We start from the raw sequence: 28000 nt of genomic DNA, 5'->3' as shown, positions 1-28000 counted from the left end.
CATGTTAGCCAGGATGGTCTCAGACTCCTGACCTCGTGATCCATCTGCCTTGGTCTCCCAAAGTGCTGGGATTACAGGTGTGAGCTACGCACCCGGCCTTTTTTTTTTTTTTTAAGGCAATGCTTTTTGATGAGTCCTCTCATCTCCACCAAGACCACTCCATCTTGATCTGTGTCTAAGGCTTTAGTTGTGTCCGATTGGCAACCTCAAACTCTTTGGCCACAAGCGAGATGCAGGAAGTAAGCAAAAACAGATTTCCAAGCAACCACAATAATCATCACACATTGTAGGACGGTTTCAGGCACTCAATGCCTACAGGCAGGTAAGGCACAGTGCGGGAAGCTGGTGAAGGGTCAGAGAGCAGGGCCGTTTGCTTTAAATGGATTCAATAGGCCAGGTGCAGCAGCATGCGCCTGTAATCCCAGCACTTTGGGAGGCTGAGGCTGAGGCAGGTGGATCACCTGAGGACAGGAGTTCAAGACCAGCCTGGCCAACATGGTGAAATTCCGTCTCTACTAAAAATGCAAAAATTAACTGGGCAGGGTGGCAGGCACCTGTAATCCCAGCTACTCGGGAGGCTGTGGCAGGACAATCACTCAAACCCGGGAGGGGAAGGTTGCAGGGAGCCGAGATCCATTGTACTCCAGCCTGGGCAAAAAGAGTGAAATTCCATCTCAAAAAAATAAAATAAAATAAAAATAAACGCATTCAACAAACCAAGGAATTCGAGCCCATTAACTTGGCCCGTGAGCACTTCTGCTCCTGGGGCTCCGGGCAGACTGCTTAGTGACCTACCAGGAAGGAGGTTTCCCTAGCATTTCGCCAATTCCCAGGGCGACAGAGCCCACTCTGCCCACTTTGTGGCTGAGCTCCCTGGAGTCAGGGAGTGGAGTCACTTGCCTGGGATGAGAGGAGGCAACTCCAGGAGCCTCGGCGGGGGTGTCTGAGTGCAGAGCCCACGCCCTGCCCTACATGGCTGTCACCTCCCTCACACTGCACAGCAGCCCCCTGGAGCCGAGGTGTGATTTCTCTCCATCTGATGTGCAAGAAAGCCTCAGGGAGGTAAAGTTGCTAGGCCATAGTCACATGCGCCCAATTCTCACCAGCCTCCTGAGTGCTTCTTTTCTATTTTTCATTTTCATTTAATTTTTTAAAGATGAGATCTCACTCTGTCACCCAGGCTGGAGTGCAATGGTGAGAGCATAACTCACTGCAGCCTCGAAATCCTGAGCTCAAGAGATTCTCCCACTTCAGCCTCCTCCTATAGCTGAGACTACAGGCACTTGGCTAATTTTTATTATTATTATTATTACTATTTTTAGACATGGGGTCTAGCTATTTTGCCCAGACTGGTCTTGAACTCTTGGCCTCAAGTGATCCTTGAGATTTCAGATTTCAGGATCCATAAAGAAAGTTTTATAAGGACACAGCCATGCATTGTTGTTGGCTATTTTCACACCTCAACAGCAGGGTTGAGTTGTTGCAACAGAGACCTAGTGAATGGCCCACAGCTTTAAATACCTACTACACCGTCCTGTGCAGAAGAAACACTGAAGACTGAAGTAGAATCACATGGCAAAAATATTTGCCTCACGTTATCTGAGGTAACAGTTTGGTCATAATTGTGAGTTTCCTAGATAATTGAAGCCTACCCTTTTGTGCACAGAATAGTTAATTAAAAAAACAAAAACCTATTCCAGGAGGCTGGAATTCAGGATCCAGAGGAAGAAGCATTTGAGAGGGAATGGAAAGACTTAGGGGGAGGTAGGAGGAATGGGTTGGGGAGCTCCAAAATGAGAGAGGGCCTTCGAATAGGACAGAGACAGAAAGAGATTTGGGGAGAGATAGAGAGACACACATAGAAAGAAGAACCGGGATTCAGAGAGATCACTGCAATCAGAAAAGGGGGTAAAGTGTTGTAAGCAGGAGCTCAGAAGCACTCAGGAAGCTGGATACAGTGGCTCACGCCTGTAATCCCAGCACTTTGGGAGGCCGAGGCGGGCAGATCACCTGAGGTCAGGAGTTCAAGACCAGCCTGGACAACATGGTGAAACTCCCTCACCACTAAAAATACAAAAAAAATTAGCCAGGTGTGGTGGCAGGTGCCTGTAATCCCAGCTACTTGGGAGGTTGAGGCAGGAGAATCGCTTGAACCCAAGAGTCGGAGGATGCAGTGAACTGAGAACATGCCATTGCACTCCAGCCTGCATGACAAGAGTGAAACTCCATCTCCAAAAAATAAAAAAGAAAGAAACAAAATGTCAACCCAGCCTTTTGGCCAGAACTGCCATCTTCCAGTTAAATAGATGCTATATGAGATACACTATCACGGAAAATTTGGTTGACAAGAAAGAGGATTTAATTTACCACATAAAAATTAATTTGCCAAGATGATGAACAAAAGGGAAAGAGGAAAGGCACCCAGTGTATGTTCTCTAGGCCTTTTAGAAAACATGGAGCTGTTCCTTTGGCCACGTATATGCGAATCTATAAGAAAGGTGACATTGTAGGCATCAAGGGAATGGGTCCTGTTCAAAAAGGAATGCTAAGCTGGAAGAGTCTGTTCCCCAGCATGCCGTTGCCATCATTGTAAACAAACAAGTTAAGGGCAAGATTCTTGCCAAAAGAAATAATGTGAGTATTGAGTACATTAAACACTCTAAGAGCCAAGCTGGCTTCCTGAAATGCGTGAAGGAAAATGACAGAAAAAGAAAGAAGCCAAAGAGAAAGATGCCTGGGTTTAACTGAAGCACCAGCCTGCTCCACCCAGAGAAGCACACTTTATGAGAGCCAGTGGGAAGGAGCCTGAGCTGCTGGAACCTCTTCCCTATGAATTCATGGCATCGTAGGTGTTAAAAAATAAAAGACCTCTGGACCGTAAAACAAACAAACAAACAAACAAAAAACATTCCTGGCTCAAGGGCAGTACCAAAACAGGCAGATTTGGCCCACGGTCTATAGTTCCCTGATCTCTGCTCTAGATTAGAATCATGCTCCCCCCATCCTAAATTTTGCAATTTGGGGATCTTTACCACCACCTGTAATTTCTGTGTTTTTCCAGATGAGGAAGTGTGAAATGAGGGAAAATAACAGTGTTGAGCATCCTTCTCCCCACGCCCCCTTTATATGTACCATCTGAGTTGCAGTGCCAAGGGGTGGATTTATACAGAATGTAGGCAAGTAATTTACACTCATAGCCTCAGCTTTCTTTTCTGTAAAATGCAGGTAATAGAAACTACCTCACAAGGCAGTGAGAGTTAAAGGGGATGGTAGGTATATAAACACATGCATATAAATGTGGGCACATGTCCTGGTGCCCACCAAACCCGGTTTCTGCTGGAGGTGACAAGGAACCCATGAGTGGACAAGTTTCTCTTGGCCAGTCCTAGATATGCCAGGGCAGAGTCAGATGCCACCGTTTAAGGCAGGCTGCAGAGCCACTTTGCATGCCTCCGTTTCCTTTCGTCTTCTATAGAATGGAGACATTAAGAACGCTGACCTCATAGGGTTCTTAAGAGACTGAAATAGGCTAGTATATAAAAAGAGTTTAGAACAATGCCTTGCACGTAATTAGTACGTGACAAATCTCAAGATATCTCTCTCTGTTGCCAAACCCAGCTCATCTAGGCCCCTGAGCACCCTGACCACCTTCCAGGGTAGGTTTAGTGAAGCAGAATGGCTGGTGTGCAGGGGTGGTTCTGTCACCTGAAATATCCCTAAGCACAGGCAGAAGCCCTCAAGGCCACTATTGTCATGGGCAGTCTCAGCCCAGTGTGGGGGAACTGCATTTCATTCCCAATTGCAGCCTGGTCTTTGACACTGCATCTGACTTGGTTACTCCAGTGAGCCGGCCTGCTGGTGCACCTGCAAAAAACTAATGATGGGGTCAATATGTGGCATGGTGGTGGAGACCACTGCTTTTCAGTTGAAGACCACATTTAAATCTGGCCCTACTGTTTGCTAAGGGGCCCTGAGAAAGCTTCTAAAAATTACTGTGCCTTAGCTTTCCAATTTTTAAAAGGCAGTAGTAGAAAGCCTATCCAAGTGGTGGAAAGTAAATCTAAGAAGCTTTCCATGGCTTCTCTGTCTGTTACACCACCTGCCCCCACCCCAACTTACCTTGCTCTTCCAGGGTCACACTGCTTTTCTCTGCTTCCCTAGCAACCCCACTGGGAGAGAAAATTTCTTTCCTTTCTGGTGTTAACTGCCCAGCTGTTAACACTAAATACCCAAACAAAGATAACAACAACAACAACAAAACCCACAAATGAAAACTTCATCTTTGACTATACTCTGTTCAATTTCAAGGAACAGTATAGGTAACTTTTTGTCTTTCTGCACTGAATGTCTCATCTGAGAAAAAAAAAGATTAGAAATTCCAAGAGACACTATTTGACAATCTAGCTGCTGCCAGAGATCTATATCTAGAACATCCCATCCTTTATATCTTCCGAACACTTTCAAATAAATGGAAACAAAAGTCTTAAAATAGAGATAGGCAGTGATTTCTTCCAACTTCTAATTTTAATAGCCCTATTAAATTCTGGACTCATTTTCAGTTTACTCAGTCCACTCTTATACTAGCTCCTTTCCTACAGAGCCAGCCATTTGCCTGAGTTTAGACAGTTTGTTAGGGCAGAGGGCTTGGATAGATCCCAAAAACCAGATGTTTCTTCTGCTTTCCTAGAAATTAAATCAGGAACAAATTTGCCTCCAAGATACATCCTGTATTGTACTTAACCGGAGACAATTTTTGCATTTGATGCTCTCACTGGGTAATATAGTTTTAAGTTCACATTTTATATTTAGCCATCTATCTTTTTATTTTATTTATTTATTTATTTGTTTATTTATTTATTTATTTATTTTTGAGATGGAGTCTTGCTCTGTCGCCCAGGCTGGAGTGCAGTGGCACAATCTCAGCTCACTGCAAGCTCCGCCTCCCAGGTTCACGCCATTCTCCTGCCTCAGCCAGGCGCCCGCCACTACGCCCAGCTAACTTTTTTTGTATTTTTAGTAGAGACTGGGTTTCACCATGTTCGCCAGGGTGGTCTCGATCTCCTGACCTCGTGATCTGCCTGCCTCAGCCTCCCAAAGTGCTGGGATTACAGGTGTGAGCCACCGCGCCCGGCCTGCCATCTATCCTTTTAGATGACATCCTTAAACTCTATCCTCTCTCCTAAAAAACAATGCGAAAATTGTTATAAATGGAATAGGTCCAGTCCAGGTCCACTTTGGATGGGGTCTTCACGACTGATATTGTAGCTTTGATTACTACCCTTCAATGTGTTGTAACCTACATAAATGAGTGGTTTCAAGTATCTTTTTCTTTCCAGGTTATTGATAGTGCTGTTCTGCGGAACATAAACATTTTGGGCACCGAATTCTTTATCCTGACATGGAAAAGTGAGCAGGAATGGGGTGGGAGGTGCTTAGGGTGGTCAACTGTCCCGGTTTGCCCAGGGCTGAGGGGTTTCCCAGAACATGGGATTTCAGTACTAGAACTAGAGAAGCTTTGGCAGACCAGAGAGAATTGTTCACTCTAGACAGCATCAGTCCTAACCACTCCCAGATAGACAATTACTACTGAAGGTATTACTGATTAGGGATATATAATAACTGCTCAGTGTGAAAGGAAAAGAAACATTCAAATCATTATCTCAGGGAGTGTGGAGGGGGGAGGCATGGAAATCATCACTAAGTCTATAGTGCGGAAAATCTCTGCGTGATCCTTCTTCACATTTCCGTGAACCACTGAGGCATGGGGACAAATGATTAATATTCATGGGATGGCTTTATAGTGAACTCAAAAGAATGCATTTAAATTATACCAACTACACAGATGTTTTCCAGTGGATATAGGAAGGTTTTGGTAACAAACAATAATGGGAGAACATAAAGAGATAATAATTTCTACTATAGGGCTTGGCGTGGTAGCACACACCTGTAATCCCAGCACTTTGGGAGGCCGAGGTAGGTGGGTCACCTGAGGTCGGGAGTTCAAGACCAGCCCGGCCAACATGGTGAAACCCCGTTGCTATTAAAAATACAAAAATTAGCCAGGTGTAGTGATAGGCGCCTGTAATCCCAGCTACTCAGGAGGCTGAAGCAGGGAGAATTGCTTGAACCTGGGAGGCGGAGGTCGCAGTGAGCTGAGATTGTACCATTGCACTCCAGCCTGGGTAACAAGAGCAAGACTCTGTCTCAAATAATAAAAAATAATAATAATTTCTACTATAGCATTACAGTTTCTAAACACCCCTCCCTCTATACCACGTGTAACTTGAGAGATCTTCTTTCAGTATGGGGTGGGATTAATAGAAATACACGGGATTGTAGGGATGGAATGCTCATTCTAAGCTTTATAAGAAATAGGCAGTGAGGCTAGAAAATGTAAACTCATGTTAAGGAGCAGGACAATCAGCCAGCCACTTGATCTCTCTGGCTCACAATCTCCACATTTGTATAACTCGGATTAGAGGATGCTCTCTAAGGCCCCTTGTGGTTTTAAATGCTGTCATTATTTTAGATTCAGCATAGAATAAAGAGGAGGCTGTTTTTAATGGGCAGACTGTACTTGAGCGGCTTGGTTTAGATTGAGCACCTGACAAACAAAGTCCATAAAGTGGTGGGATAATGGACCAGAGATAAATCTAGAAGGCTTAGAAGTGGGGAGGAAGCTGGTTAACTGCAACAGACCAAAATCCTGGGAGAGAAAAAACCAGACAGGGACGTGTTCAGCCTCTCTAGGACATGGCCCAAAATTTAGCAAGGACTTCAGGGTCTTGGGGAGAATAGTTTTCACATAGGACACAAGAGAGGATTTGGACTCTAAGGCAGGAGGGCCTTTTCAGTAGGCCCCCCAAAGAACTTGAAGAAGGAGCTCAGACTTGGACCAGGAGCAGAATTAGATTTTCAGTGAAGGAAGAATTATGTGTGAAGATTGGGTCTAAGGAAGGAGATGGCTAGAAAGAAAATGAACCAGGAAATGTCCAGAAGAGAGGGCTGATGGTAGCACGAAGTTAAATTTATCAGGATGACATGAGTATCTCCAGCTTACTCAGGAAAGACTGAAGTTGTATCCTCTGATATTTTCACAGTTACGTTCTGATCTTTTAAACCTGGCTGAGGAGGAAGGTTATGGTAGAATACATTTCACAAAAGTACGAAGCTGAAGGGCAAAGCTTCGAAAACGCAACTCCCATCCATCCGTTCTCCAGAAATGTGGTGTCAAAAGGAGACACAAGGTAAGTGGATTCAGGGAAAGCCTTCTAACACTCATGGCTTTGTCCAGAAGTACTTAAGAAAGAATGCCACATGCTGGGTGCTGTGACTAATGCCTGTAATCCTGACACTTTGGGAGGCTGAGACAGGTGGATCACGAGTCCAGGAGTTCAAGACCAGCCTGAGTAACACGGCCAAACCCCACATCTGCAAAAATTACAAAAATTAGTTGGGCATGGTGGTGCATGGGAGGATCGCATGAGCCTGGTAAGTTGAGGGTGCTGTGAGCCGTGATCACGCCACATACTCCAGCCTGGGTGACACAGTGCAACCCTGTTGAAAGAAAGAAAAGAAAAGAGAAAGAGAGAGAGAGAAAGGAAGGAAGGAAAAAGGAAGGAAGGAAGGAAGGAGGGAAAGAAAGGAAGAAAGAAGGAAAGAAAGAAAGAAAGAAAGAAAGAAAGAAAGAAAGAAAGAAAGAAGGAGAGAGAAAGAAAGGAAGGAAAAGAAATCCACATGAGGTCAGAGGGTGAGAGAAAGACAGGTTCATGAGCAGTCCTAGCATCGAAAAACTACATTGAGAAATGGTTAGTTAGAAAAGCAGTTAACATATTTTTGCTTAGGGCATAGCTGACATAGCAAATGGTCCACTATGATGGTAGCTGGACCTTGGGTTGAAGAACAGCCTGTCTGGAGCAGATGCTGCCCCCAGGCTGGGCTCAGAATGAGAAGCATTCCCAAAATAAGCAGGATGCTTTGGAAAAACTGAGTGGGAGAAAACTGTCTCATTGCTGATGCCCAAGAGCAGAGGAGCATTTAGGAAACGTCAAAGAAAAATTGAACATGGGCCAGGTGCAGTGGCTCATGCTTATAATACCAACTACTTGGGAGGTTGAGGTGGGAGAATTGCTTGAGCCCAGGAGTTTGAGGCTGAATGAGCCAAGATCACGCATTACAATCCAACCTGGGAGATAGAGTGAGACCCTGTCTCAGAAAACATGGCTGAAAGATACTGTTGGAAGTTGACCCTTCAGGATTTGGCAAAATTACCTAGGGTGTGTGTGTGTGTGTGTGTGTGTGTGTGTGTGTGGTGGGGGGAGCAGGTGGCAGGGGGTGATGCAGGTGGTGATGATTTGAAGTTGACTGGGCAACAGTGCTGTCCTAAAATTATTTCCATTTGACTCAACTCAATAAATGTTTCCTGTCAACCCACTGAATGCTCACTATGCTAGGCTGCCAAAAATACAGAAGACCTCAAAGACATTATAGTCTAGTCAGGGTAATATGATATTCACATTAATAATGATAATGCAAAGATTCTAGAATGATGTAAAAGAATTACAACAGAGGTTTATAAAGTTATAAAATTGGGAAAAAATGAGATCAGAAAAAGCTTCCTAAATGACACACCAATGACATGATGTGTTACCATTGAATGACATACCATTAAATAAGGCCATTATTTAAATGGAGAGATGGAAGACAATGGCCCAAACGGAGAGGGTGACATGAAGAAAAGGACCTATGGCAGGATTACAGGCATGGTGGCTTTTCTGAAGGGTCCCTTTCAGGGAAGGCAGCAATGGGAGTTGACAGTGGGGTAACACAGGTAATACTGAGGGGATCTCCAACAGGGAGATTTTGACATCCAAGCTGCCATGTTGAGATGTCTATACTGAATAATTCAATAAGTTGTTGACACTCACTGAAGCTTTTGGACTTCTTTCTCTTTGAGATAGCATCTTGCTCTGTTGCCAAGGCTGGAATGCAGTGGCGCCATCATAGCTCATTGCAACCTTCACCTCTGGGGTTTTTCTTAGAGCTATGTCTTAAGAAGCAAAATATGTTAAGAGTGTTAGAACGGTTTGAAGAGGGAAACTTGGGCCAGAGAGACCACTTGGAATGGGTCTGACAATAATCTGCTTGACAGGTGTGATGGGCCAGAGTTAAGAATGGTAATGATGAAAACAGGAGGGGTAGAACTTGCTAGAAAACTCTCACAGACAAAACATACAGAATGTGCTGGCTGGATCTGGGGGTACCAGAAGGGGGGAAGTTGACTGACTTGAAGGATGGCCATACCATAGAGACTGTGAGTGGAAAGCTGGGTGTGTGGGGAGTAGGGAGGTGTCAGTAGGCACTCGTGGAAGCTTCGAAAAGAGATATCCAAAAGATAAGGAGATGTGGCAGAAGGCCTGGGAGCTCACCATAGGGAAATGAATGGTCAGTAATGAGGTGGTGGTGAGAAACTGTAGATGTAATGAGATCACCAAAGGGGAAAGAACTGTAAGAGCCACGGAGTAAACTGAGGAAAGAACTAAGGAGGATGTTTCCTGAAAACATTTCTCGAATTCTGAATGTCACTGAGAATAGTGGCTCCAAAACTCCACCAACAGCTAAGTCTCATTTCAATAGTCAGTAAGATGATGAAAAGAACAGAGCTCTTCATTTACACTCAAGTTTCTCAGCGAGGGATTATAAAACCCCTTTATAATTGGCAACGTGATCGCCTTTTCATCATCTTGAGGTTTTGGCTGAGAGTTCGAGGGCAAAGTCAAAATTCCATGATAAATTTTACTGGCTTCCATCTTTGATAATTCTCTTGCTAGCACTTGTAACCCTATCTGCCTTTCTCAATAACAACTTCCAGAAAAGATCGATTCTATACATTGCATTGTGGACAGCAGACAGAACACTGGATTAGAAGTAAGAAGAGATCAGTTTGTGCCCTTATTATTAGCTGTTCAATACATTCAAGAAATATGTACAGTAGCTATACATCTTACACAGAGGTGAGGTTGCAGAGTCAATGAGTAAAGAGAAAAAAGCCTAATAGTTAAAATTCCTCTAGAGACATCCCTTAGGAATGCACCACATTCCAACATGGTCAGTCTTCCCTTTAATCTTTTTTCTTTTCCTTTGAGATAGCATCTTTCTCTGTTGCCAAGGCTGGAATGCAGTGGCGCCATCATAGCTCATTGCAACCTTCACCTCTGGGGCCCAAGTGACCCTCCCACCTCAGCCTCCTAAGTAGCTGGGACCACAGACATGTGCCACCATGCCCAGCTGATTTTTGTATATTTTGTAGAGATGAGTCACTGTGTTGCCCAGGCTGGTCTCCGGCTCCTGGGACCAAGTGATCCTCCCACCTTAGCCTCCTGAGTAGCTGGGAATACAGGTGTGTGCCACCAGACTTGGCCAATTTCATTTTACTATTTTATATTTTGTTGAGATGTGGTCTCACTATGCTGCCCAGGCTTATCTTGAACTCTTGGGCTCAAGTGATCCTCCTGCCTTGGCCTCCCAAAGTGCTGGGATTATAGGCATAAGTCTAGTCTTCTCTTTAATCTTGGTCCAGATGGTTGTTTCTTCTAATGAGCACTAGGTGAAGAAGTTTGAGCAGAGGAGCTATGTTGTGAGACAGACACATACAGTCCTTTAACATTAGTGAGCCCTGGGAAGCAAACTCCATCGAGAGAATGAGCAGAACCCTTGGCTTACTCTGGACCCCACTCATTGGGTGAAATGAAGGGCAGGGTAGCATGGCCAACACCATTTAAACCCATACAAAACGTGTGCACGCCCATGTGTACATGTGTGCATCCATATCATTAAGTTTGAGTAGGTTAAATGAATATAAGTTGGGACTCCATCATCTTGAGTACTGCTCATGTGCCTGGGGTATGCTAGGTGTAAACAGAAATAGGTCTGTGCAGCTGCTGCCCTTGAAACCTAGTCTAAAAGGTCGCTAGGAATACACAACACAGCCTGGCAAAACTGATACGGTTGGGTGCAGTGGCTCATGCCTATAATCCCAATGCTTTGGGAGGCCAAGGTAGGAGGATCACTTGAGGCCAGGAGTTCAAGATCAGCCTAGACAACACAGTGAAATTCTATCTCTATAAAGATTTTTAAAATTAGCTGGGCATGGTGGCACCTATAGTCCCAACTGCTCAGGAGGCAGAGGCAGGAGAACTGCCTGAGCCTAGGAGGTCAAGGCTTCAGTGAGCAATGGTGGTACCACTGCACTCCAGCCTGCGCCACAGAGCCAGGCCTTGTCTCCTAAAATTTTTTTAAAACATAGAAATAAAAAGACCAATAATAGTACAACGTGGTATAGGAGTCCAGAGGAGTGAGAATTAGGAAAAGAATTTTACAGAGTGTGACTCTAAGCTGAATCTTAAAAAAAAAAAAAAAAAAGCACACGTCAGTCAGATGCAGGAGAGGGAGGAAGCGCATCCGGGAGGCTCCCGGGAGACAGACTGTGTGTGTCAGGGCAGGAAGGCTGGGAGTGGCAGAACAGGGACCTGCAAGTTATCTGGGGAAGGGCGCAGCTAGAGAAGTCACTGGAAAGCCCAAGGGGGCCAGATCTCAAGGAGCTCTCTGTGTTTGACAAAGGCGCTGGGATGCTACCCACACAGTGTAGGGGAAGGGAATCCATAGATAGTTTCTAAGGAGGAGAGGGATGCAACTGGATGATCATGAGTGCATGTTACAAAGGTCATCCTGTCACTGTGGAGGATGGATTAAAGCACGGGTCAGGGAAACTAGTTAGGAAGAAATACTACTTTAAGAGAAAGAAGAGGAGTAGACGACAGCGCCAGAAGTGGCAAGTGTCATGGAGGAGTGATACTATCTTGGCCAGTGGTATGGGGGTAAAAGAATTCACCAAGACAGTTGTAGGTAGAGAAAGGTAGATTTTCTGTTTTGTTTTGTTTTGTTTTGTTTTTGAGACAGAGTCTTGCTCTGTCGCCCAGGCTGGGATGCAGTGGCATGATCTTGGCTCACTGCAAGCTCCCCCTCCTGATTTCACACCATTCTCCTGCCTCAGCCTCCCGAGTAGCTGGGACTACAGGCGCCCGCCACCACGCCCAGCTAATTTTTTGTTTGTATTTTTTTGTAAAGACGGGGTTTCACCCTGTTAGCCAGGATGGTCTCGATCTCCTGACCTCGTGATCTGCCCGCCTCAGCCTCCCAAAGTGCTGGGATAACAGGCACGAGCCACAGCACCCGGCCGAGAAAGGTAGATTTATTCAAGATAGTAGGAAGATACATTGCGAGAAGGCAACGAGCAGGCCAGCAGAAGCTGACTGCAAAGGAACAAAGGCTTGCTGGAGATTTTGCAGGATAGCGTTCATGCCGAAGAAAGCTTTGTGCAGTACTGACAACACCAAGGTTGCAGGGAGCTAATGTGCAGGTGTCTGGTGATAGCTGGTCATGGGGAAATCGTGAATTATTTGCTCAGGAGGCTGTGTCCTGGACCATGAAGAAAGGCGGAGTTGCAGCTTCTCTGCTTTCCCCTCTTCGCTTTTCCTTGATTCCACCAGCTTGAGTCCTTTTTCCTCACTAGGACTCCACAGAAAACAGGCCCGTGGCAAGATCCAGTTTGCTGAGTGTTTACTCTGTGCTCAGCACTTGCCCACGAGCAGAGCACTGCCAGATCTGTTTTTCTCTGGCCTCCTGCAAGGGCCTGTATGGTTCAAGCACTGCCTGCCTCATGCCATTCCAGCTGTCATCCTCGTTCGCTTTGCCATGGCCACGTGGGCTGCTTTTCTGCCTCTGCAGACACCAGGCTCACCCAGGACCCCTGCAATCCCTAATCCCTCTGCCTGGGACCTCTTTCACAAGTGCATGGCTGGCTCACTCTCATTTTGGGAGGCAGTTCATGTGCTACTGTTACCAAGAAACTTTCCAGTCCCATTTCATCTACGGTAGGTTGCTCCCTGTATATTTCCCTCATAGCACTTCTCATCATCTCTGATGATCCGCCTTCTCTCTCTCTACTATTTATTGGCTGTCTCTCCCTTCTAAAATGTATCCTCCATGAGGTAGGGGCCTTATGTATCTCATTCACTGCTATTTCTCAGTACCCAGCAGTGTCTGGGTGTTCCATAAATATTTACTAAATGAATATCCATCTTATAGATGAAAATGCAATAACAATAACTAACTCGTTTAGACCTTACACATTTGCTATCTATTATTATTGTCCCGTTTTACAGATGAAGTCACTGGGACACTAGGTACTTTGAGGTCACACAACTTCTAAGTGACCGACCGGGATTCACATTCAGGCCGTCTGGATGCAGGGTCCAGGCTTCTGCCATCTGTGCCGTATTGCGGTGCTGAGACTAAGGTTGACAGATGTCAGGGGACACACGGCTGGTGATGGAGGAGCCAGGAGTCCGACCTGGTTCTCTCTGACTCTGGAGTCTCAGCCCTTGACTCCTACACTCCAGGAAGAGCCAGAGCAGCAGGGATGAGGGTAGGGAGAGCTAAGGGAGGGATAGAATCCAGCCCGCAGTTCTGAGCTAACAGAGAATGGTGTCAAATTCAGGGACTTGCAAAGAGGAGAGTCTGAGTTTAGTTCGAGCATGTGTAATTCGAGGGGCCCACCGCACACGTTCTGTACTCTGTTTCCTGCTTTTGGAACAGGGCACATTACTCAGCCCCTCTGATCCCGTCTTCACATTTGCAAAATGTGGATTTAAGTACCCACTGGACAGGATTGTTGCGGAGACTCAGCTGAGCTACTCTAAACCCACAGGCACGTGTTCAGTAAACGTTAATTACCTTCATCTTTCCTGCACCTCTGCTCACATGAAAAAGCCACAATCTCCAGGAACATGGGCTGAATATCAGGATGAAAGAGAGCTTTTGACTATTCTGCAAGCTGAATAAGATTTAGAATTAGCTAAGTTTCATCTTCGGAACACTCGCAGTAATTGCAATCATTCAATGAAGAATTCATTAAACTGGGTTCGATTTAAAATAAGCGGATAACATGTGCTACCTCCTTCCCTTGGATATTTCTTTTTATTCTGATTTCTTGTTAGGCATATGCATTATTTGTCTTTGGACAAGTCATATAGATAGATCGATAGATAGATAGATAGATAGATAGATAGATAGATAGATAGATAGATTTTTTTTTTTTTCCAGGCGGAGTCTCACGCTGTCACCCAAGCTGGAGTGCAGTGGTGCAATCTTGGCTCACTGCAACCTCCGCCTACTGGGTTCAAGCAATTCTCCTGCTTAAGCCTCCCGAGTAACTGGGATTACAGGGTCCTGCCACCATGCCCAGCTAGTTTTTGTATTTTTAGTAGAGAAGGCATTTCACCATGTTGGCCAGGCTGGTCTCAAACTCCCAACCTCAGGTGATCCACAGGCCTCAGCCTCCCAAACTACTGGGAGTATAGGTGTGAGCCACCACGCCCAGCCACGTCACATATTTTCATCTTAAACTTTCTCATCTGTAAAATGGGAACAGTCCCCTTCTTATGGGGTTTTATAAGAATTAAAGGAGATAATGTGTAAGAAATTTCCCTTGCAAATTAAGTACTGTCCAAATATAATAGAGTGACATTATTATTAAGCATGTTTTTATGAGAGAAAAGGGTACGGTTAGGTCAGTTAAAATTGTTCAAGTGGTTAAAGTCGTATCCACCCACACACCCATATGCATATCACTAAATCTTGCCCCCCAATATCACAGGATGGATGTGCTTTTGCTTGGAGACCAAGTCTCACTCTGTCGCCCAGGCTGGAGCTCAGTGGCGCGATCTCAGGTCACCACAACCTCCACCTCCCGGATTCAAGTGATTCTCCTGCCTCAGCCTCCGGAGTAACTGGGATTACAGGCGTGCGCCACCACACCCAGCTAATTTTGTATGTTTAGTAGAGGCAGGGTTTCACCATGTTTCTCGAACTCCCGACATCTGGCAATCCGCCCACCTCAGCCTCCCAAAGTGCTGCTAACAACCCCCAACCCACCCCGCCACCCAGTGTAGGACAAGGGGTATCCAGCAATGGGCCTGTGCTTCGCTCTGCCCTGAGTCACCCTGAGCAGCCTCCTCCACCAAAGCCTGTCCCTAGCCCTTGGCTTCAGGGTAGGAAAGGGATCCAAGAAACATTGGTGAGCATTCTTCACCCCTGTGATTTGTTTAGGGATAGGAATTTGTTTTTGTGGGTTTTTCTTCTTTTTTTTCAGAGAAGGTCTGACTCTGTCAAGCGATCCTTCTGCCTTGGCCTCCTGAGTAGCTGGAAGTACAGGCGCACACCATCGTGCCTGTTGAATAATTTATTTTTTGTAGAGACAGGGTCTCATTTTGTTGCCCAGGCTGGTCTCAAACTCTTGGGCTCAAGGGATCCTTCCGCCTGGGCCTCAAAAAGTGCTGGGACTACCGGTGTGAGCCACCGTGCCCAACCAGGGATGGGAATTTGGACCAAGCAGGGCCAATCTGAGGTCTCCCTTAAGCTGCTGCTGGAACTCTTAGGAAAAAGGGTTTCTTGTACTCCAGGAGTAACCACTGTGAAAAGCAAGTACACTTGGAGATACTTCGGCTTTCCAGGGAGAACTTGCCTGATGGAAGCCAGCACAGAGATGCAGAGAGATAGGGGGACCATCTCGACCTGGCTGTACCCATCAAGGGCCCATGCCCAGGACTGCCCCTCAGACCTGGGCAAACAGGGACAGTTGGTAACCCCACAGGGAGACGACCTAGCAAGAAAGGGTCCTGAGCACACAGTTTCACTCACTGATCCAGCTCGATTGGGAGCTCCCTTGGGCATCTCAGATATGTGACCCAGTAACTTCTGGTGCTTATTTAAGTTCCTTTGACTTGAGTTTCTGACACTTGCAACTGAAAGAGTCCTAACACCCTCCCAAAGAATGTGCGCATATAAATAAAAGTCACAGTTAAAAAAGCAAAATAAATCAAAGTAGGAAACGCGGTATTTTTAGAATTAAAAAATAAGGAAATGGATCATGTGGTCCCTTCTGAGGTCGAGAGAATTTGACAAAGGGGCTCTGAAAAAAAAAGAAAACGTATACAAAATGGAAAAAGGAAACGAGACAAATGAAAACATTCTTACGGAGGAAAAATATCATGGCATGAGAAAGGTCAGAGTAATGAATGAGCAAAGACTCCAAAAACACACTTAGTGCAGTGAGGGAGAAAAGGGAACTGAAGCCAAAGAGTGGGGTAGCTCTGTTCCTTAGAGACGAAACCACGCTGAAGTGTAAGAAGACAATCTAGCCATGGGAACGGACTGGGAAGAAGATCAACCAGCTGCCACTTGGGTACATGCTGAACAATTTCACAAAGTGTAAAGCAAAAATCTAAATGGCTTCAGGTGCTCTGCCTTCAGGAAGGTAGGCAGATGAAAATGCTGGAAGAGCTGGGCGCAGTGGCTCACATCTATAATCCCAACACTTTGGGAGGCCGAGGTGGGCAGATCACCTCAGGTTGGGAGTTCGAGACCAGCCTGACCAACATGGAGAAACACCGTCTCTACTAAAAATACAAAATTAGCCAGGCGTGGTGGCTTACGCCTGTAACCCCAGCTACTCGGGAGGCAGGAGAATCGCTTGAACCAGGGAGGTGGAGGTTGCAGTGACCCGAGATCTCGCCACTGAACTCCAGCCTGGGCAGCAAGTGTGAAACTCCGTCTCAAAAAAAAAAAAAAGAAAGAAAAGAAAAGAAAAGAAAAGAAAATGCTGAAAGAATAGCCAGAAGAGCTAGAGCACATGGGCTCTTCTTAAAGTGACTTAGAGCAATCATTACAAAGATCAGAGATGTTACAAAAGGGCGCACCGGAAGTCAGGGGGAGTTACTGCTGTCACAGCCTGATGCTCTGTAGGGTGGGTCAGAGAAATCTGTGATCCTGGAGAATTTCCTTTGAGAATGTGGCCAGAAAGGAGGCAGCTAGACACCCCATCTGTGCACCAGCCACACAGAACAGAAGGATAGCCAGTCTACCTGGTTCCCCTGAAGCGGAGTGTGAGAATGGGGCCCCTAAGGACCTATTTTTGGCCTGTTCTATCACCATTTCTAACAGTGTGGAGGGAGCCTAATGGTTGAAAACCAAAAGAGAAGTCACTCTCAGTTGAAAGGCACCAAGAAAAAAAAAAAGAGCAGTGTGAAGCTCTGTGATTTAGTGCTTCTTCTATGAATATCCCTTCTATTCAGTCTCGCCAATTCGGACCGATTTTCACTTTGTTTTCTGAAACTAATTCTAGGGTACTAATCATTTTCTTGGTCACGTTGCTCTTGGGGGTATTTTGGAAAACCTGAAATGCCTGCACAGGGTCTTGCTAACACATTTTAATTCAAGGTGTTTAGGAGAAAGGGAGGCGGTCGCTTTGAGGGAAGAAATGAACAGCACCACCTGCGCATGCACGTTGGCAAAAATATGTTTACACTGCGTGGACAGAAGAATGTTTCCCCTTAAACCATAACATTGAAAATAGAAGAGCTCGGCCTGGCGCGGTGGCTCACGCCTGTAATTCCAGCACTTTGGGAGGCCGAGGTGGGCAGATCACCTGAGCTCAGGAATTCAAGACTACCCTGGGCAACATGGTGAAACCCCATTTCTATTAAAATACAAAAAAATTAAACGGGTGTGGTGGTGGAGGCCTATAATCCCAGCTACTCAGGAGGCTGAGGCACGAGAATCACGTGAGTCTGGGAGGCAGAGGTTGCAGTGAGCTGAGATCGCACCACTGCACTTTAGCCTGGGCTAGACTCTGTCTCAAAAAAAAGAAAACAGAAGAGCTGATATTGATTAAAGGCTGTGTGGTTATATAAGAACCAGATTCACATGCCAAATCTTAAATCACAAAGAACACTCAAGTGTAAAACCATGAGGGTTACTCGAGCGTGCGATTAGATTTTCCATTGCCCTTGAAGGCAGAGAGAGGCACCACTCTGGCTAGAGCATTTGAAGATTTGTTTGCTGTAATTCACTTGTAATTTGTGAAGGCCCTACCTAGAAGCAGGATATCCTTTCTCCCTGAACCAGGATGTTGCCCAGAGTCTAAGAAAGGAAAGAGACAAAGCCCCAGGACATGGCACGTTATCCCGAAAGGCATCCCTTGCAGAATCAGACACGACAGACCACTGACATGGGCTGCACTGGCCTTTCTCTCCAGGCAGTTGCTCTCTAGAGGAGCTCTCGCCTCCAATTTCTGCAAGGGAAATGGGATGCACTTCCCAAAGCTGATGGGCAGTACATGATCCAGGCTCACCAGCACTTCCGCCTTTCTCTACAGATTCCTAGTAGCAGTGTGGGAGGTCTTTACATTGTTCTAGACATTGTGTCTTCTGCAAAGAAAGGTATGTGTAGGAATGAAAGGGGTCTTTCTACCTGGGTTCCCCATTTTGTAGCTGGAGAGATTTGAGGTCCCATGAGGTTCTGTGATTTACATGAGGTCATACTGTTGCAGTGAGAAGGCAGAAGCCAGCATGCCATGGCATAAACCTACAGCAAACAAGGTGTTCTCTCCTCTACCCATCTAGATAGCATTCTCTCCTCCACCCATCTAGATAGCATTCTCTCCTATACCTATCCAGATATCATTATTTTGGTCTCCCAAGAGATCAGAAAGGGGTAAGGAAAAAAGGGGAATTCTTTTTCCCTTGATTTTCTTATATTATTTGACATTGGTAAAACTGACCACGCTTCTGGCAAAGTAACCACAAATATTTACATTTAATAGAAACCAAAACCCATGTTTTTCTTAAAAAAAAAAAAAGCAACAGTTCAGACTTTTGTTAACTTACGAAATGCCCCCATCTCAGCACAATACTTAAGGAACCACTTGACTGGGACCCAATTTTTATGAATTTTAAAGGAAGAATGAAAATAGAAAGGGAATATTTAAATATGAAAATCAGCTCCTAAGTACCTAATACTCCTCAATGATATGCAAATGGTAGAAACAACAGATCAAGGGCAAAGAGAGGATGAACCCAGGGAGAGGCAGGTGCGGAAAGAGTGTGCGCAGCGTGCAAGTGAGCCCCCTTCACCAGACAAGCCACTCTGGGATTCAGACACCAGCCATGGTATTTTCCAGAGAATGCTGGCGTGTTTATTGCCCAGCAGGCCCTGCCCTGCAGCCTGAGAGCACCTACGAGCCTTTCCAAGTTGGCAACCCCCCAACAGCCAGAACAATGATTGCTTTTCTCTTGCTATAATAATGCTGTCTAGTTCATCAGAGATCCATTTTGTATTTTTCATTGAGTCCAAAGCACGTTGTTTCCTTCAGAAGAAATCCTATCATGTTTTATACACTTTAAAAAACAATCCGTCTGGTAAATTAGTAAAGATAGGAAAATTCGGATGAGAAAGCAAGGAGTTTCTCCTAGAATCTCATTATTTTATCTGAAATAAAATGTATTTTTAAAAATCCTACACATATAAAATGGCACATGCATGAGTCCAAATATTTCTCGGCTGAACAGTGTCTTAGGGAGACAGCTCTGGTGCCATAGTAAAGCCTCATGCTTTACCATTCATTCACTCACTCATTCATTTATTCATCTCATATATACTTTTTGAGCATTTACTCTCTGTTCTAAGCACTGAGGAGCAGTTAATGAGATAGAAAATAACCCTGGCTTCATGGAACAGATGCAGAGGAGACCTAGAACAAACCCATGCAAATAGGTAAATATCCTAATTCCACATGGCGAAAAACTCTTTAAAGGAAAAGCAGGGTGGTGTGCTGGCCAATGACCGGGAGTATCAGCACTGCTGACACCTGAAAGCAGAGATCTGGCTAAGGGGAAGGAGGCTGTGTAGGCCTGGAGGCAGGAGGGTGGCCAAGGCAAAGATCCTGGGGTAAGAGCAAGCTTGACCAATTTCGAGGAAAGAAAGAACAGCAGTGTGGACTAATAGCTATTGTGGTAAAGATGTAATAAGATGATGTGTGCAAAAGAACTTAACGGACCACAGAGTGATACCATGGAAAGGTATTACTTAGTGGTGCTAGAACATGTGAATTATCACATAAAGAACATCATTCTGGGCCAGGCATGGTGGCTCCTGCCTATAATCCCAGCACTTTGGGAGGCCAAGGCGGGGAGGATAGCTTGAGCTGTGGAGTTGGAGACCAGCCTGGGCAACATAACGAGACCCTGTCTCCACAAAAATTTCTTTAAAAATTAGCCTAGCGTGGTGGTGTGCATTTATGGTCCCAGCTACTCAGGAGGCTGAGGTGGGAGGATTACTTGAGACTAGGAGGTCTAGGCTTCAGTGAGCTGTGATGGCGCACCTGCACTCCAGTCTGGGCCACAGAGCGAGCCCTATCTCAAAAAAAGAAAAGAAAAAAAAAAAAAAAAAAAAACATCCTTCTGCATTTAGAAAGGACTAGAGTGAGAACTACGTATATTCATTCCAGTTTTCATCTTCTACTTCCTAATAAAAAGTGGCTGGTTATTCTAAAGACCTTTCAAATATGACACATTTCTTTTGCATGAAATATGGAGTTGTACGTACCTGGAATCCTATTGAGTGTCACCCAGAAATGCTCATCGGGACTGAAAGTGTCCTTGGACCACTGGAGCAAATCAACAGCCCGTGGGTCATGCAGAACAAAGTTGGCAAACTCTCTTGATAGAGCCACATAGGCAGAGCCAAAGTAAATCGTGAGATTATGGGGGGGAGGTGGTTTCAATGCTGTTGTTCTTATCACATATGAAAGCTCTTTGCCCAGGTGCTCTTGGTGGACATATTTAGTCCGTCCAATTGCATGAGCTGGGGGCAGCACCCCTGGGGTGATATTTTTACCTTTAAATCCTTTCAGATACTGAACTATTTCCTTGTTGGTTTTCAGGGGGAAGTCTTGCCCACAGGTGTTGATAACGTACTTCCATGAGACCTCCAAGGCAGAAAGATCTTTGATGCAGTTCAGGTCAGCCTGGAGCCTGGAGATCCCACCATAGACAACTGGTTCCATCTTGGAAGCCAGAAAAGCGTTTGGGAAGCAGCTCAATAGTTGCTCTACTGCATCTTTAAATTCGGTTGTTGCTTTTTCATCCACATGAATACAGTAGATATTTTGGGGCATGTAAATAGCCCTGAAGAGCCTTGCAAAGGTGTCAAAGTGATGATGGATGACCATTATATACGCCAAGGGAAAGTCATCTTCTTCCTTAGATAAAGGGGCTGTGATGTAGTGGCTCTGGGTCAAGTATTCCTTGCAAGAAGACTTCTCATGGATCATTAGTTTGTTTTTCCCAGGAAACGTGTTTTCCATTGATAAAAGATGTGCAAACTTGACTCAGCATCAAAGGGTCTGAGATATTTAGCCTCTGGAAGCTTTTATCTCCCCCAAAATTGAACACAGAGAAGACGATAAAAATAATTACACTAGAGACAGAAATTACAAAGAGGTAACGCATTGATAAAGGCATGCCTCCAAGAAGGGTGAAATGTCAGAGACCGTCAAAATCTGTAAGTCTTTGTTCCAAACTCACTCGTTTCCCTGAGTTCTTATTTTGGGACATACTCCAGTCACTCCTGCCCTGTTGCAGACGCTGGGAATTGATTCCGTTTCATCCCGAGAGTCCAGCTGCTGTCTCTGTCCCCGTGCCGATATTACAGCCAGATCCCGCCTCTCTCTCAAACCTCCTTTGTTTAAATCCCCGTGGCAGGTTGCTGAAGCCCAGCCTTCCCTCCTCCCTGTGCCTCTCCGTTTGCATCTGCTAGCTGTTTGGCTAAAACTCCGGTAACTCTCTTTCCCCCGGCAGATTTAGTTTCCCAGATCTCTTGTCTTTCATTTCCCATGCCACCCCCGCCCCCTGGTTATTGCCATTCAGGGAATGAGCGCAGTGAAAGCCAGAGTTGAAGTGATGAGCTCTGGCAGGCGTGCTGCTTCCTGCTAGTCCCCTAGCAGGCGGCTGGACTTGCCCTCTCTTGTTGTTCGTGGCAAGGATCCACAGTCTGGCCTCTCGGCTCTTCCAGCGCAACCCACGGGATAGAAAATAGCTTCTGTTTTCCAATGCGCTGTTTCATGAAACCTGACACAAGTGACATCTCAAATAAAAGAAAGCCTCATCCACCCCAGCTCCATTGTAATGCTTTTTTGGCCCCACCCCACTGTTTTTCAAAACAAGAGCTTACTGGAGGAGGAGTTCCTGTCCCTGGGGTCTGAAATTGCTGGGGCACCTTGGGCTCCTGACTGAAACGAACCCCTCTCCTCTCACTTCCAGCATCGGCTGTGGTGTTTGTATTAGAATATTGGGGTCAAACGAACAAGTCGTGAGCTACATCTACTGAGTTAGATGAGACCTTAGAACTTTATGGGAAATCATTTCAATCTTGGTCACAAATGATGCTCAGACAGGGGAGCATCATTTTCTTTAGGAGTAGAATACGCAATAACCTAATATTTAAAAGCATTATTCGGAAGAACAGCTTGGGATTGGATTTTTCTTTATCATAAATTTTAGATCATTCTCTTTGCTCTACTCCATAGAAGACACTAAGAATTAGATTGATCTGCTTTCTCATTTTCTTGTTTTCTACTTGACCTAAACATCCATCATGACATTGAATGCTCAGAAGTGTCATATGCCTGCCCAGTTAAGCTTATGGACCACCTAGGAAGTGAATGTTGTTATCCCCTATTTGTAAATATAGTGGTGTTCTGGCCAAGGAGTATCAGGCTGTTTTACTTGGAAGGTTCTTGTCTTCAGCTTTCCACTTTCCCACCAACTAATTTTTAATGAAATGTAGATGAATGCATTTTATGTGGTATCCTCTTAAAATGGCTTGCAAAACACCAACTTAACCATTGACTGCCTGCCCATTTCCCCTCACTGTTTACCTGACCTCAACAACTCAGTGCCTCAACCCCAACACTTTCACTACCCCACCCCATGAAGAAAGAATGTCCTTTAATGCACATTTTCTTCCATTTGAAAAGTCTCTACCCTGCCATGAATGGAATTGACAGGACAACACACAGATTCCTTGCCTTCACAATGGGCAGGAAAGCCAGTGCTGCCCTCATGGGATTCAGGGCACCCTGAACTCCGACAGAATGACACATCATTTCCTGAGCACACTGTCACTTCCATTCTTCTAGCTCTCATTGTTTACATTTTTCATGAGTTTCCAGCTTGTACATTATTTTTCTCCCTCCCTTACCAAAGTCTGCTAAATAAACTCTCTATATAACCCAACTCTGGATTTTTAGAACAAGTAGAAAACAAGAAAATGAGAAAGCAGATCAATCTAATTCTCAGTGTCTTCTACGGAGTAGAGCAAAGAGAATGATCTAAAATTTATGATAAAGAAAAATTCAATCCCAAGCTGTTCTTCTTCTGAATAATACTTTTAAATATTAGGTTATTGTGTATTCTACTCCTAAACAAAAGAGGGATCTTGTTTAGCAAAGACTTGTGGCTAGAATGAATATTAAAATAGTTACAGTTTGACAAAGCGTTCAGTGCACATAACTTAATTTGGGCAACAGAGTCTGTTTACATTATTGTTTCCAACTGGCCAATAACATGGGGGTTTGGATTTATACAAACTTTTTTTTTTTTTTTGAGACAGAGTCTTGCTGTGGTGCCCAGGCTGGAGTGCAGTGGCCGGATCTCAGCTCACTGCAAGCTCCGCCTCCCGGGTTTAGGCCATTCTCCTGCCTCAGCCTCCCTAGTAGCTGGGACTACAGGCGCCCACCACCACACTCGGCTAGTTTTTTGTGTTTTTTTAGTAGAGACAGGGTTTCACTGTGTTAGCCAGGATGGTCTCGATCTCCTGACCTCGTGATCCGCCCGTCTTGGCTTCCCAAAGTGCTGGGATTACAGGCTTGAGCCACCACGCCCGGCTGATTTATACAAACTTAGGAGACAGATATTAATAGTATTACTATATTAAGAAATATAGACACTAACCAAATTAGGAATGTTCATGATACTTCTATACTCAATCCAGTACTTCAAATGGCATTGTTTGTGTGTTGAAAAATACAGTCGATTTTCCTCCCAGCTCTTTTGTCTGTCCTTAGCCCAATTTTCTCCACTCTCAGATTCTGGTATTAAAAAATCTTGACAGGAGAACTTTAAAAAAAATCACTTATCATATTAGAGGAAGACTGTTACCTGTTACCTTTCTTTTCTAGTAGGCTGTACAACCTGCTTATCCAGACACCATGCACTTTTTTGCTACTGAGACTGAACAAGTCAGTCCTCCCAGCCTGCCTTTAACTATAGCTGAGGACAAAGTTGACACTAGCCAGCCATGCCTTGTCACTCACTTTGGATACAGTTATTTCCAAACTAGCCAATTAATCAGGCTAGACATGTTAACACTCCCCTGGGGCCATCTTAGAGGCTTTCTCTGTATTCCATTCAGAAGTCTTTTATTTTGCAGACATTATTTGAGGTATGTTTGCTTTTACTTCCTTTGAGGCAGTGTCTGACTCTGTCACCCAGGCCGCAGTGCAGTGGTGCCATCATGTCTCACTGCAGCCTTGACGTCCTGGGCTCAAGCAATCCTCCTGCCTCAGCCTCACAAGTAGCTGGGATTACAGGCATGTGCCACCACGCCCAGCTAATTTTTGTATTTTTAGAAGAGATGGGATTTCGCCATGTTGGCCAAGCTGGTCTTGAACTCTTGGGCTCAAGCGATCCACCCACCTTGGCCTCCCAAAGTGCTGGGATTACAGGCATGAGCCACCGCGCCCAGCCTATTTAATGATTGTTTTTCCACTTAGGATGATATGTAGAACATAGCTCCAAAGTGAAGACAGTATCCTTTCTTTGAAACGACAGAGGACTTAGAATCTCAATGAATTAAAATAATAATGATCAAAGGCGGAAAAGATTGCCCTCCTCCATGTGCTCAGCACTTCTTGGCTTCCCATCTGAAGGCCAAGGTGGGAAAGACCTGGGGAAAACTGAGTTGGAGGCAGACAAAACTAAGAGTTTGCTACCTGCCAGGCTAAGTCAACCAGTGAGGGAGGTGGAAAAAACCTTGCATAATGCAATAAAAATCTGGGACTTCATCTCCTTGCCAGAGGAGCACCTCCAGGCAAGGCGTGCCAGCTGGAGAAGGATTGTGTCCACATTCCCTCATGCATCTTTCCTCTATTTAATTACATGTACAAATGCAAACTTCATTACACCCTCATAATTGTTCTGAGACTTGTTTGTCTGTTGTCAAATAATCGCCATCCTTTAGTTGGGAAAGGACTTGAGGGGACACAGGTTTGAGCAGCAACACTAGACAAGTAAAGTTAAATGAAAGCAAAGATGGCACTGAGAAGACTGGCTCAGAGAGCGTTTGTTAAAGTCGTGTCGAGAGGCTCAGCTGCACTGGCAGAAAGGTTAGGTAATGGGGTGAGACTGTATCCATTCTGATGGCTTTCCTTGGAAGGGTATTTTTATGTGGTTTGCTTTGTTATTGTAGAAAGTCAAATGACTCAGGGATTCATTCTTAATTATAAAATACAGGGATTTGTTTTTTCCCCAACCTAAGAGTAAGACATGGAAAAGTAGAGAATGCTGGCAGTCCAATTCATTTTGGACAGCCTATTAAGTACAGTCATCCCTTGGAGGACCTCTGAGGATACCAACGTCCACAGATGCATAAGTCCCTGATACAACATGATGTAGTATTTGCATATAACCTATGCACAGCCTTTCTTGTACTTTAAATCATCTCTAAATTACTTATAATACCAAATACAATGTAAATGCTATAATGCTACGTAAACAGTTGTTATGCTGTATTCCTTAGGGAATAATGCCAAGAAAAAGAAAAAAAAAGCCTGTACATGTTCAGTACAGAAGCAACCATTCTTTTCCCCGCCCAAGGTTGAATCCGAGGATTCAGGACCTGGGGAAACAATGCTGAGGTTGGGTGAATCCAAGGATTTAGGACCTGGGGAAACAGTGCTGAGGATGGTTGAATCTAAGGATTCAGGACCTGAGGAAACAGTGCTGACTGTAATTCTGTTCTGGGTGGCCAGGTGGTTTATAAATTTTTTTTTTTTTTTTTTTTTTGAGATGGAGTCTTGCTTTATTGGCAGGCTGGAGTGCAGTGGCATGATCTCGGCTCACTGTAACCTCTGCCTCCTGGATTCAAGCAATTCTCCTGCCTCAGCCTCTCTAGTAGCTGGAACTACAGGTGCATGCCACCACGCCTAGCTAATTTTTGTATTTTTAGTAGAGACGGGGTTTCACCATGTTGGCCAGGATGGTCTCCATCTCTTGACCTTGTGATCCGCCCGCCTCGGCCTCCTAAAGTGTTGGGATTACAGGGGTGAGCCACCGTGCCCGGCCGTAAATGTTTTTTTTTTTTTTTTTTTTGACACGATAATGATCATGATACTAATGTGAAGAAAGAAGACATTTCCAAAGCGCATCTTCAACTAAAACAACAATCCTCCCGTAACAAAGACATTCTCCAACTGGATTCCCTGAGGAAAATCCTGCTTCTCCGGGGACCCAATCATTTTACTTTCTATACCATTCATCTAATTAGCAACAAAAGAAGTTGTATAGATCACAGAACCCAAAGCATTATTTTAAATTCTCATCTCAGGCCGGGTGCAGTAGCTCACGCCTGTAATCCCAGCACTTTGGGAGGCCAAGACGGGTGGATCACCTGAGGTCAAGAGTTCGAGACCAGCCTGGCCGACATGGTGGAACCCCCATCTCTACGAAAAAATACAAAAATTAGCCGGGCTTGGTGGCGGGCACCTGTAATCTCAGCTACTCGGGAGGCTAAGGCAGGAGAATTGTTTGAACCTGGGAGACAGAAGTTGCAGTGAGCCAGGATGGTACCACTGCACTTCAGCCTGGGTGACAAGAGAGAAACTGCATCTCAAAAGATGAATAAATAAAAAATAAAAATTAAAAAATAGCCAGGCACAGTGGCTCATGCCTGTAATCCCAGCACTTTGGGAGGCCAAGGCGGGTGGATCATGAGGTCAGGAGTTCAAGACCAGCCTGGCCAAGATGGTGAAACCCCGTCTCTACTAAAAATACAAAAGTTAGTCAGGCATGGTGGCGGGCGCCAGTAGCCCCAGCTACTTGGGAGGCTGAGGCAGAGAATTTCTTGAACCTGGGAGGCGAAGGTTTCTGTGAGCCGAGATCGCGCCATTGCACTCCAGCCTGGACAACAGAGCAAGACTCCATCTCAAAAAATAATAATAATAATAAAAATTTAAAAATAAAAAAATAAATTATCATCTCAGAGGCGGGAAAGAAGTTTAACATGCAGAATTTTAAAGACCCAGGCGGCAAGTCCAGAGGTGGTCTTGCCATCTGTGTGAGCTGGTGTAATCTGCACCTGATTTCGATGCAGCAAAGTTTTGATGGAAACACTTCCTGGATGCTGAATGATGCCAAGCAAATACTTGCAAAAGACTGTATACGAAGTATTTAAATAGGCAAATGTTAAGGCACATGCAGCTAGGGGCAGTCTTCTATTAGCATATATCTAGCAATTAGAAATATGAAAATCCTGACATCTGGGGCCTTGGAAAATGAAAACTAAGTTGCCAAAAATAGGTCATGACCAATGAGCATCTCAAGACAAGACTCACCACTGAATTTACTTGTGGAAATTGTTTAACACTGGGAGGGTGACTGACTCATTAATTGTGTTACCAAAACATTGGTCTCCACAACTGTCAGCCAAATTGGGTGTGTCTGTAGCTTGAGGATAAGGATAGTATTGATCAGTGGATTGCAAACTTTACTTTTACATCTCATCACCTGGAGGAGCTGTAGAAATACAGGTTACAGGGCCCTAAGAGTTCAGTAGGTTCCAGGTGACTTTAATAATTGACATTTCTGACAAGTGTGGTGGCTCAGCACTTTCGGGAGGCCGAGAGAGAGGATTACCTGAGCCCAGGAGTTTGGGACCAGCCTGAGCAACATAGTGAGACCTTGTCTTTACAAAACCATTAAAAAGCCAGGCACAGTGGTGTATGACACCTACCTGGGAGGCTGAGGTGGGAAGATCACTTGCATTT

The 28000-nt window shown here is 45.0% G+C and overlaps 2 protein-coding genes across 2 annotated transcripts in view; both read right to left on the bottom strand.

Moving 5' to 3' along the window:
* Window positions 1-28000, bottom strand: part of LOC108522006 (N-acetyllactosaminide beta-1,6-N-acetylglucosaminyl-transferase-like) — a 99763-nt gene that overhangs the window by 48046 nt on the left and 23717 nt on the right. The window lies entirely within an intron of this gene.
* Window positions 21419-28000, bottom strand: part of GCNT2 (glucosaminyl (N-acetyl) transferase 2 (I blood group)) — a 29869-nt gene continuing 23287 nt past the window's right edge. Inside the window, exon 2 of the mRNA XM_017862107.1 lies at window positions 21419-22025. Coding sequence (XP_017717596.1) covers window positions 21895-22025 — 131 coding nt within the window. The 3' untranslated portion in view covers window positions 21419-21894. The remainder of the gene's footprint in view (window positions 22026-28000) is intronic.

Source organism: Rhinopithecus bieti, unplaced genomic scaffold (assembly GCF_001698545.2).
Source record: "Rhinopithecus bieti isolate Rb0 unplaced genomic scaffold, ASM169854v2 scaffold_61465, whole genome shotgun sequence".
Classification (NCBI taxonomy): Eukaryota; Metazoa; Chordata; class Mammalia; order Primates; family Cercopithecidae; genus Rhinopithecus; species Rhinopithecus bieti.
Note: the sequence above shows the minus strand (reverse complement) of the source record. Positions and strands in the feature narration are given on the sequence as shown.